Below are 12,145 nucleotides of genomic sequence, written 5' to 3' on the forward strand. Positions count from 1 at the left end.
TATCACGGTATGGCTGTGACAATGTTATCATCACGGTCCAAATACTTCAATAACTTGGCTTCTTTAGACCATTAAACAAATATTTAACAGATTCATACCAGAGTTAGAGTTTACACAAATATGAAGTGCGTGGGAAAGGCCTCATGTAAACTCAGTCGCGTCTGATAAATACGAACGCCTTTTCAAACCGTCGACGCCTTATCACACTTTAACCATGCAGTTATGCAAATAGTGAGTTTAGAGCTCCGTGGTAATCGTATAACTAGAATTAAACAAAATCATTATCATCCATGATAATCCTCAACTCTTAATTTGGTCTCTCTCTGTGGTCATTCATAATCTTTAGTGTCCAGGTTTATGAATACTGACATGGAAGGGCCTTTAATTCATTTTAAATGTTGTAAACTATAAACGCTTGAATGCACAAGCGATGGTACAAATGCAACATAATGACATGTTGGTTATTGTCCACGTCTGAGGCTGTGAGTGTTAACACGTGGAGATGTGCTTTGACAGAATGAGGATTTACCTGCTAGGACAATGAAGAGGGGCGGTGGGGGGGTGCAAGCTCTGGAGCTAGCTACTGTAAATGGGTCACAGTAAATGCGAGAGGAGGATGGAGGAGGGTCAAAGCCCCAGAGGCAAGCCAGCCTGCTGACTCTCAGCAGACTCTCACCACAGCTCCTCAAGTCTTTTCGCTGATGTAACACTACTTGGTGGCTTTTTGTGCTTTAATATTCGTCAAACTTTATTCAGATGGCGTTACATTCAACGAAACAGGTGAGGAAGGTCCAGCGGATTTCATCTAAAATTGTCAAAACGAGCCCGTGAAAAACAAATCACGTCCGCAGTATAACACGCAAGGGCACGTTCCCAGTAACAAGTGTAAATTAAGAAAAAAAAAACAAGATGCAATCTGTTGGCAGGCAATATAAATAACCTGTGAAGCACATTGACAGACTGACACTTTCACCTTGTGTCACCATCTCATTTCAGAGGAAAAAAGGGGGGATGTGGAAATCTGTGTCAATTAGGCCTCTTCCATTCAATTACCAGTGTATCAGTCAGGAGGGGGGGGGGTTAATGTATCCCTCTGACCCTCCTGTGGCTTTACACCCTGCAGTGTCATTACTGTATTGCTGGGTGGAAGGGCGGGATGAGCTGCATTACAAGGGAGGTTGGGAGAGGGGAAGGAGAAGGGAGGTTACAGGGGGAGACAGCCCGTGTGTGTGGTGTACGTTTGTTATTGTGGGACTGTCTAGGGAGTGTTGCTGCCTGCTGACCTGTCATCCATCCATCATCACCCTACATTAAGAAAGAGCCATACAAGGCTCCTTCCACCCCCTCCTCCTCCTCCTCCTCCCTCCTTCCCCACCCAGGGCCCATCAGCGTGACTCTCTGCCAGGCCTGGAATCTCCACATTAATTTCTCATCTGTGGCGCCCTAATGAGCTCCGCCTGCTCGTCCACCTCTGAGACCCTACTGATTATCAGACAGGGGGGCAACCATTTGTCAATGGCAAGAGGTGGCATTTACACTGCTGACCTTGCTGCCAAGGAGAGAGGAATCAAAATGGGGGAGGAAAGAGAAGAGCAGGGAAGAATAGAAAAGAAAAGGAAAGCAATCAACAGCTCCGGAGCGCCACGCTGTTTGCCGTCACGAGTACGGCCATGTGCGAAGACGATCACTATCCATGTGAGTGAAGGTGGGACGGTTTTGTGTCCAAATGTCCGTCTATCAATCTGTTTGTCTCCACTTCTTTGTTAAAAACAGCATGACGGGACAAAATTTACTATATTAACTTATTAAACGACATCTAAAAAGGGAACATGCTTGTTCCTTTTCTTTGTATCTGTGTGTGTGCAGGCGAATGAAGGCTCGGGGTTGGCTGCGGTGGTGAGCCGTGGGCCTGTGTGCACGCGCCTCAGAGGGAGCAGGGATTTGCCGGTTATTGGATGGAGGGGAGCGGTGTAGGTCTGTGACACCCGCTAACCTTGGCCAGGGCTACTGGGACTCTGGGGGTATCCATCACTGTGGCAGCCTCGAGACCCAGACCGGGGGAAAAGCCACAGAAGTTGCCGGGGGAGGGAAAAAAGCTAGTAAAAATTTAATGCACTCCGCAGAGCGGTCATGTCATACTTGGTTATGGAAAATAATCCCAGATGCCTGCAGTGCTAAAATGGAGCTGTAATGTGCTCGCCTCCTAACCCGGCCTGACAGCCATGATGTACGACTACCATTACCGGAAAATATCACTTCAACTAACCCGTGATCCGGCTCCGCTAAGGGTCATATTATCCATGAGGAACAAATTACACTCCCCCAAAGTAAATACAAATTTCCTACACTGACTGGGTACAAAGCACAGAGGGGGGAGGGTGCAGGCGGGAACGTTACCTATGACAACGCTCTGCAGAGTGACAAGGATGATAAAGTACATGACAAATCACTGGCTGACAGGGTACTCTAGTGCAATCAGCCTCAGCCTCGGCCTAGCGAGCACCCACTCAAGCCTGTAAACACTACTCTCTTCCTTTGGAGGGGGCAAAACACATAATCTTTTAACGCTGACAAGTTGCTCTCTCCTTTTTATTACTCATCCTTCCCACTGCGGTGGAAAGAGGGAGGGTTCGGAGCGGGGGGAGAGGGTGTAGGGGGAGGATATAAAATGGTTTTATGTACAGTGCTGCCGAGTGATTGAGAAACTCGAGTCTTCTGCTGTAATTGCCTGAGGGCAAACACAGCAAAACAATAAAGGAAGAGAAACAGCAAATATATTACCAGTCCAGATCTTTATTTTATGTCAAGGACAAACAGGTTCTCTCGGCTGCTCTAAAGCACCCACTTAGATCCCTCGCCTCCAATAAGAGCAACGCACAGCAAATTACAGCACTCTGTTGCATGGCCATTAATAAGACGCAAAGCATTTTCAAAATGGCATTTACAGCTTGTGGCTGCTGATAGAGCGAGTAAATAACACTTAGGAAAGGTGTGGCCCTTTATATAAGATTTAAAAAAAGCCTAGAGTCAAGGGAAAGAGAAATAAAAAAAGTGATAAAGTCGCGTGGAGTCATTGTCTTCACAAAAGGCCTAAGTAACTCGACTGATGAACAGTTAAGCTGCAAAGAGCACTTGAGCACCGGCGGATATTCATATTAAAATGTTTGACTGGCACTTTTAAGGTGCCACTTACTAGCAAAAATCACTTAAGCATTAGAAAGTCCAGACAGACTGAGTGCCTGAGCACAATATAACAACGACCGCTAAGACAAGGTGGAGAAATTTGCCGCTGTTAGGGTCTAATCAAAAAAGATTATGTTGAGTGGATGTTTCAGTGGATACATAAAAAAAAAATAAAAATAAAAAAAAGAGCGTGTGCATTTACATCCGTAAAAAAAAGTATTTTGATATACGTGTGTCGCTTTTTCCAGAGCTTTGGTATACACACACGTTGAGGCTAAGGGGGGTGTTTCGTAACACCCCTAAAAAGGTCTCAGATGGCGGAAAACCTGTTGGTGTTAACTACACCATGAAACAAGCATTGTTATTGGTGCTTTGGCGGATGCACATGGAAGACACCTAAGGCTATGGAGCTCTTTTTCAGCATGCTTTCCTGCCAGTAAAGCGGAGAATCGCAAACCGGGAACAAGCTGCTCCGAACGAACAAGGCCAGTGCTGCCTCGACCTAATAAAAATGACCACCTGATCCCGCCTAGACCCACCAAAAAAAAGGGTCGAGTGAGGACTGGAGGAGGAGTGCGAGAGCACATTCTGCTGACTGACTGTGTTTTAGGAGTGGAATATGTGCCAAGCCACATGAAAGCGGCAGACAAACGCGGACATCCCCACCAGCCAAAGCTTTGAGCGGAGGTTTCTGGCCCGTCGGCGTGCGATTTTTTTGCTCGCATTCCACTGCCAATTTAGAGACCACATGAAACCCACCGAGCAGTATAGGATGAAAAGGCGGCCCATCATCCCATTTTACACTTGCAACATAATATGAGTGAAAATGAGCTGTAAATAGTGAGGCACAAGTGACTTACTGCAGCAGGTTTTTGCATGGAGATGCATAATCAACGATATTAATTATCAAATTCTGGGCATACATGCAGAGGTATTTCTGTCACATTTAAAAAAAGAAATGTTTGAGACCTGTAAAGCTAAAGTATTAACCTTTACTGTCTTATTGAGCTCTCACTTGACTTCTTGATACTGGCAGCAAGAGCGAGAGAGAGAGAGAGAGAGGCAGAAAGGTGGTAATGGGGACCTTAGCAGAGAAGCTAATGATAACACATATAGAGCTAATAACACCAGTGTTGTGTGACGAGTGACTGCAGCGAGCCTGCCTCCTACCTGTCTCCCACTATGCCATTAACATGTCATGTTGGAGAAGAACCATCCTACAGGTCACTTTATAATGAGCAAATGCTCTGACAGTTTCCAACACATGCAGATACACACTCTCTCTCACACACACACACACACACACAAACACACGAGCCAGATTGCGCGCACACATAACTCTGAGATGCGAATAGCTGTCTCTTATCAGAGTCTGGCAGCTCCCGCCGACACGGCAGAGGCCTTCTACAGCGGGCAGAACATGATTTCTCCTGGGAACACTTTTTCCATTTCCTGCTTTTGAAGGGAAACTAAATAAGCCACGTTTGTCCTCATCTGAATACATTTGACCCATTAAAACGACTCTGCTCTCCCGCGTCCTTCTCCGCCGCCGTGTTGTAAAGTCGACTGCGTTACCCACAGAATGCAAATGACAACAGCGGCAGTGGGCGTAGTACGCCCGGCGCCTGGCAGGAGCAGATAGTAGCATATAGGTGACGTGGACTGAGGAGGGGGGGGTAAAAGTGTTGAGTGGGAGCTCCAATTACTCCCTCGCATTGAGGAAGAACACATGAGTCAACTCCCTGTCATAGGGGTCCGCTATTTACTAATTCACTCCTCTGTTACTTTAACACACAATTAATCAATGACAGGAAGGTGTAGTTGGCGCTGTTCATCAGGAGCGTAACGTGAGCCAGGGTGAATTAATACAGTCACTGGGGGGATTACAGCTTACCATGCTCGCTCTCTCTTCCTGAAACAAAAAGGAATTGCCACAGAGACAGGAGCAATTTAAATCGACAACACTGAGTAATGACTCAATTTGCCGCACAGTCTAAACACCACAAGCAAATGGTATTACTGAATCATTAGAGTGGATCCAGATCTCTGGTTAGATGTCGTCGGATAATATGGCTGCTCTTGGAATCTTTGAGGTGCGCTCGGCTCAAACTGTGAATACCTGTGAAAAGTGGAGCAGCGCTGAGGCTGAAAACAAACACGTAGATTCTTGCAAACACTTTGGATGTTGTGATTTCTAAGCTTTTCTTTGAGAACTGGGGCAACCATTATTAAAAAGCACAATAAGACCATCAATCAATATAGTATACAATAGTATACAATGATGTTTCATACACATATTTTATCAATATCCATTGGTATGTAATTTGAGAAATTCAGATATTAATATTAACTGGTAATATTAAATAGCGTTGTCGCAGACATCTATGACGGCGCATGCGACGTCTCATAACCACCATCTGTATTTGCATGTACATGTAATGTTTTAACGTGTTTACCAGCTGTCTTTATCTTGTCAACCTTCTTAATCCTTTTGTGACGATTTCTAGTGTTCGCACACTCTTTAACTCTCCATCTGTGTGTCATTTTGTGTCTCTGATACTCTTTTTCTGAATCTGTTTTTACAGTCTCAAGATGACAAGAACTAGCAATCTAGGTGACATTATAACCTTCCCTCAAGCGCCACCATCCAGCGCAAACTTTCAACTTTCAAATCAGTGGACTGTACTGTATTTCCTGCTCCATTACTCATGCAGACACGTTTCCTGTGCAGATTGTACGCCAGACTACAATAAAACCTCTTGAATTTCATGTTTCCATGATCTTTTCCATATCGCCACCATCAGGCCAAACCTTGGATAGCCTTACAAAACCAATTTGACACTTGTTTGGTGATCGAATGTGTTTCCCTGATAAGTTGAAACAAACAAAGAAAGAAAGCGTTATTAAATCTTATTAAATATAGGATCACACCATCTCAACATCTTGACACTCGGAGGTGTTGATTGAGATTATAGGAGCGGGAAAGCAATGAATACTTAATTTGATGTATGTGTGTTACTTTTAATTAGCAAAAGAGTAGCTCTCGAAAATGGCAAATATATATGTAGACCCAGAAATAGGAAGGGGTATGGTGACAGAGGTATATACAGACACATGCGCGTCACACTGTGGACATGCCAGTCAGTGCAAGGCTTCAGGCAAAAGAAATCTTGCACTCTCAACCCTGGCTGTCACAGCGGCCTCATTTAAAAGTCATCTAAATCCTAAAAACCCAGAACAGTTCGATTTAGATTTTGCACATCATTAAGTCATTTATAATTAATGTGCAGATAATTAAGGCTTTCCCATAGTTATTAACAGGATGTTTAATTCTAATTACATTAAATTCTCAGCCTTTAAGAAAGTCTAATATTTGAATCTTATTAAAACGCCATAAAGGGCGCCCAGAAATGATCCGAGCACTTTTAGTAGTATGTGGAAAATCACAGGGAATGGCAGGCTTACCTTGTCATCCTGGTCACTCTCTGTGTCACACTGCAAAGAAAGAAGAAAAGCAGAGCTGAAAATGTGGAATAATATGTCTTCGTCCTTGTTTTATAACTGCTTCGATTGTATTCAATTTCAATACCTGCGAGTGCCATAATGTAATTTACCTTTGCAAATGGCATATCCTATCAGCTACATAATGACAAACTTATCATATACTCATATTCGGTGCTTGAATATCATCAGATCACTTCATTAGCTGACACAAGCACTGGAATGTGAAACAAAGCAAATTTCTCATGAGCCCTTGTTAACATTGAAACCTATGTGAAATTCAGACGGAGCCGGAATCTCAAAACACTAAACGCCACTAGAATTATAATTCCATGATGTGCGTTCCTGCTCGAGGCTGGGAGGGAGAAATGACAAGACGAGCAAGGGAACTTTGTAATGGAGGGAGGAAAAAGTGGTTAGATTTCATTTTTTCTTTCCAATTTCAATTTCAAGGTCCACTTAATTCTTTATCAACTAATTAGTGTGATGCTGGGTGACTGGCGGCCCTCAACGTCGTGCATATGGCTGAGGTGCAGAGAAGCACTGGAGTCGGTAATGAAGAAGGCACTGGGGGGGAATACAGGCAGGGGTTGGCACAGTGAGTGTGTGTGTAAGCGGGGAGGGGTTGGCGGGTGTCGATTAAAGTATGGAGGGAGTGAAGGAAGGGGGTGAAATGATTGACAGCCCGGGGAGTGAGCGACAGAAAGCCCTGCCGTTTTTTCTTCCTCTCCCCCCTTTTTTTTCTGCTTCCATCTCTTGTTTTTTGCTGATCTGGGGCCCTGCAGAGCTCAAAGGTAGCTGGCTGGGCTCGTAGCTGCTCTGTTTCTGAGGCTGGACGGTAAAAAGGGGCCTTGCGAGCTCAGCAGGAGCATAGCATCCAATTTACAGGCCTGTCCCACACGGCCCCAGGGGCCGCCCGCGGCACACTGCCATGATGGTCAGCTCCAGCAGCATAAATTATGCAGAGGCAATAAACGCACTGGGCAAACACTCCTCAGACGTTTCCCTGCTCTCCATTTCTCTCTCACTCTCTTTCTCCACCACCCACAACATTCCACCCCCCCCCGGTTTTAATACAGTGTGCAGAGAGCCAGCAGCCCCATAGACTGTCTGGAAGAATAAATAAGGGTAATGCAAGACGAGTGTAGATTCTGATTACACGTGAACGTCTGCGTAATACAAAAAAAGGTGCAAACCGTGTGCATTTTTGCACGTCTATTCTAGCGTTTGAATAAATAGGCGTGTCGGCCATGTATCGCTCTCTCTTGCAGCCTCCCACACACAACTGACTAATGCAGCAGCAGCAGCAGCAGCAGCCGACAAGATCTGATGACCGGTATTAGCCATCTTAACTGCTTCTGTGTATTTCAGGCCTCTCAGAATGTGACAACAGTAATGCGAGCAAACACTCATTAGCTGCTTCTCTGCCTGTGCACACTACACACCCGGGAACAGAGGCATGCAAGGGGTTCAAATAATGGACATCATTTTAGTTTTTCCACTGTGTTGTGATCCATAGAAAAACACTTCTAGCCTTTCTTTCTCATGTGCCATTATTTTTTTTTTGCCCCCCCCTCCCCTCCCGTTCCCTGGCTGTGCAGCCAATTGCTTTGATTGCCAAGATAGAAGCCGGCTGGAATGACTTGCCCTTGCTTGTGAAGCAAATGGAACATGCTAATGGAACTCATCGTATTACCCGATGCAAAAGTGCCATAGCTCATTACTTTAAGATAAAAGGATATCATTGTAGACGGCAAGCAGAATTGACTTTCTGTGCTGCGACTTGATGATGATTTAATCAACTGCTCTCTTTCACTTCTCATCCCCGCGCCTGTCGCTTTCGCAGGTGCCACTAAACGAAGCACTCACACGGCTAGTGGGGGAGAGAAAAGAAAAGAAATTGCTGTCATTATTTTTTTTTCCCCCCTCTTGGAATAGAGGTATGCAAATTTCTCAGAGCGACAAAGGGTGGAAAAAAAGAAAAAGAAAAAAGGAAGACTTAATAAAATGGAAATACCTTTATAATGAGCAAAAGTAAAAAAAATTCTGAGATCAGGCCTGACAGGTAAGGGCAGACAATTTGATCGTCCTTACAGCACAGACGCCAAAGCTGCCTCAAAAGTAGCTGCTCGAGTACACAGCAAAAAGTAACACATAATAATATCTCTAAAAGATAAAAAAAAAAAAAACATCTCAGGCATACAAACAAGTCAGAGCTGTCACTCACTGATAAGTGATCATAGTGAACTAATGCGTTGCCTCATGCATAAAGCAACCCGAGGCGGAGAAGACGAATCCCTGCATATGTGGAATTATTTGGGCTCCTTGTATTTCCACTTACTGACTCACTTACATTAGAAACAGAGACGGAAAGCTAGAAAGTCTCGGCTTTGCACTTGGTAGTTGGAAACGTCATAAATGATTGGTAGACCTCATCCTTAATAACTGAGGTATGGTATTGTTTTAGGAGGTAAGCATGAGCTCAAAAATGCAGTTATTGCTACTGACGGGTGAGTGTGAATAAATCTGCAAAGCTATGGTTAACTGTAATGTCAGAAACACTTACCACCAATCCTGGGAGGCCGTGTCTAATGAAAAGACATATGTCAGGGGTTTAAAATCACCGACTAGAATGAATATATTATACAGAGGAAAGAAAAAAAAACACAACAATGGTGCTATTGAGATCAGTGGAGCTCGTTCTTTGACAGGCTGAGGTAGGAAATGGGTCTTATTTAGAGCAACAGACATGTGCAATAAGGAAACCATTAGCCCTGGGAGGGGGCTGACAAAGAAAAGTGATACTCTACCAAACCCGCTGCTATTTATACAGGGCCAGCATTATACTGTACAGCTAGACCCCAGTGTTAAGTTTAAGTAACACAGGAATGTCAAACATTAGCTTCAGCTCTAAGAGCTGTTGATGTTGGCCTGTATCCGGAGCACTTCTGATTGCCCCTCTGCTCTCACCCGGGCCTCTCTGTTGGCTGAGTGCTCTTACAAATTTCCCTACGCTCTGTCCAAACATCGAGCCTTTTGTTTATATTGGTCTGAAATAAGGAGTAAATTATTCTTGTCCTAAATCCTCTCCAGCTGAGAGTAATACAGGCCCCCGATACAAGAGGAACACCATAAGGAGCCATGGGCTGAATGCGAAATGATGCAGCTATGCTATCGTCCGTAGCAGCGAAAAAAAGCCTTCTTGCCAGAGCTACCCGCAGAAAAATGTCTGCACTAAAGAGGTAACCACATCACACGAGGAATCCGTGCAAAGAAAGTATGCCATGTTCCCCTTTTTCCAACATAACCTTCTGGAAATCCACTGGTCCGCAAATACTAACAGATGTTAAGCCAATCAAGAAAAAAAATGACATGCGTAAAGGATATTTCTAAAAGGCAAACGAATGTGTTGAACAGGCTTATCATGATTACGGATTCACCGATGTTACAAGTTGTCTCTATTCTAATATTTTCTTAAATGGCATCTTCTTAAGTCTGCACCTGTGATGGATGCGTACTGTCGCTCCCATGAGTGACATTAGCCTCGGGTTATGCTGGTTGCTATCCACGACCTCAGAATTAATTATGGTTGATATGGGCTTCATTAAAGCACCCCGCTGCACGGAGGATGCTGTCTGTTTATCAGCCTGAGCCAGGTTGTCCTGCAGGATGGCTGAAGGGGTTAAAGCCGAGGGAAGAAGCCAACCAGCCTGCATGCCTGGGAGCTGGAGAGACAGCATGAAGGATGGCTGCCATTGCCAGGGTCAGCTCTGACAGTGCCAATTTGATGTGCTATCGTCAAGGGCTCCTCATTCCCTCCTCCTAACAGATCCTTCCTGATATAGCTGCGTGTCCTGATGGTTTTCTGATGCAAACAGTCACATGGCAAAATGGTTTTCTCCCCTTCCACTGCATCCTCCCTCCATCTGCTGCTGGGGCCTGGGTGCCGCCGACCGCCTGCCTGTCACAGCGTGCGTGGAAATTAGCTGGGGAGGAGGTGCTCGCTTGTGCTAATTACATTTTAATCATTGGAAATGTGTTGGCAAATCAAGCCTTGATTGCCATCTTGGAGCCCAGTGCTCCTCTCTGCAGGTTGGGGATATGCAGAGGGGGTGGGGGGGAGGGTTGCGGGGCTAGAATGTGCCTCAGCCCAGACTCGCCAAGCTGGACGCCTCGCTCGCCACCACAGCTTGATATGGCGGCATGCCTGGCCTACCGCTGGGTAGGGGCTGTGCCACATTATTCATGGGGAATAGAGGAAGACCAGAATGGTGAAATGGGGATCTGTGCCATGCCTATTCTCAAATCCCCCACTCACACCTCCTGTATCCCTCTCTCTTTCTCACCCACACATTACACAGTCTGCCAGTCCCGCCACTGTGAATTGAGGAACAACAAATAGAGCCGGGCAGGAGGAGACTGATGAGCTCGGGGTTTGCTACACAGCACCTGCTCTGGCATACAAAGCTAGAGCAGCAGGCCCTGTCACAATACGCTCACAAATTAGTTTCTTATAGCACCGAAATTAAAAAAGGAAACTGACTTGGCTACATGAAATGTAGAAGAGTGGAAATAATTTTAAGGTTGGCAACGTTAGTAAAGGTTGAAACATTGTGCTGACTGGAGATACAGATGTGGTCCAGCTCGGTGAACTGTACGAGTACATCCGCTGTGCTCGACCGCCGGCTTCATGCAGCTCCCTCACCTGCGGTGACTGATGTTATTAATGATGATCTGCCATGGATAGACCGTCTGTTTAAAAGTTACTTTTCCGTAGACACTCCTGCACAAGAGACTGATTCACACTCGTGATGAACCTTAAAAAACAGTGCCAAACACACACCCAAATGTACTCTGTGTTCAAGTGACTTCACACTGGACCGAACCTCAAAGAAACTCGGGGATTACTTTACATTAGAAAGAAGCCCGGCAGTCACACATTTCATGAAAAGGTATCCACAGAAGACAGTTTAGTAAACACACCTTAAAGTTCAGCGAGTGGAAGGAAATTTAACATGACATGCCTGACTGGGACAGATCATTAAAATAAGCATGGTTCCGTGGCGATGACATGGAATATATAATTTCCACAGCATCTGCTTGATGTCGAACTGTCATATAAAAGTATAGCAGAAAAGAGAAGACCTAAAAAAAAAAATCGCAAGGAAAAGAAAACAGCACAGCTTGAGTGTTAGAGACAGTCTATATAGTCACGTAAGGCAAAAGCCTCTTTCAGCAGCCAAGAATGTTTCATCAGGGGAGGACCAGACTTCTGTCTGGACTAATATAGCCAGGTCTGATCCACATGTGCAGCGCTGGCCAAATGCAGCGGGGCCAACATCTGAATGCAATTTCCCTTCAAATGTAAACTTTATCCAGAAGATATTCAATTTTAACCGCAAACTCTGGATTCCAGTCAGCGGGACAGTGAAGCTAAAGGAAGGATGATGGAGGAGAAAAA

General features: G+C 45.0%; 1 protein-coding gene across 1 annotated transcript in view; it reads right to left on the reverse strand.

Moving 5' to 3' along the window:
• The window catches only part of auts2a (activator of transcription and developmental regulator AUTS2 a), a 393,464-nt gene that overhangs the window by 88,694 nt on the left and 292,625 nt on the right, over positions 1–12,145 (reverse strand). Inside the window, exon 7 of the mRNA XM_027273301.1 lies at positions 6,649–6,678. Coding sequence (XP_027129102.1) covers positions 6,649–6,678 — 30 coding nt within the window. The remainder of the gene's footprint in view (positions 1–6,648; positions 6,679–12,145) is intronic.

This window comes from Larimichthys crocea, chromosome XXII (genome assembly GCF_000972845.2).
Source record: "Larimichthys crocea isolate SSNF chromosome XXII, L_crocea_2.0, whole genome shotgun sequence".
Classification (NCBI taxonomy): domain Eukaryota; kingdom Metazoa; phylum Chordata; class Actinopteri; family Sciaenidae; genus Larimichthys; species Larimichthys crocea.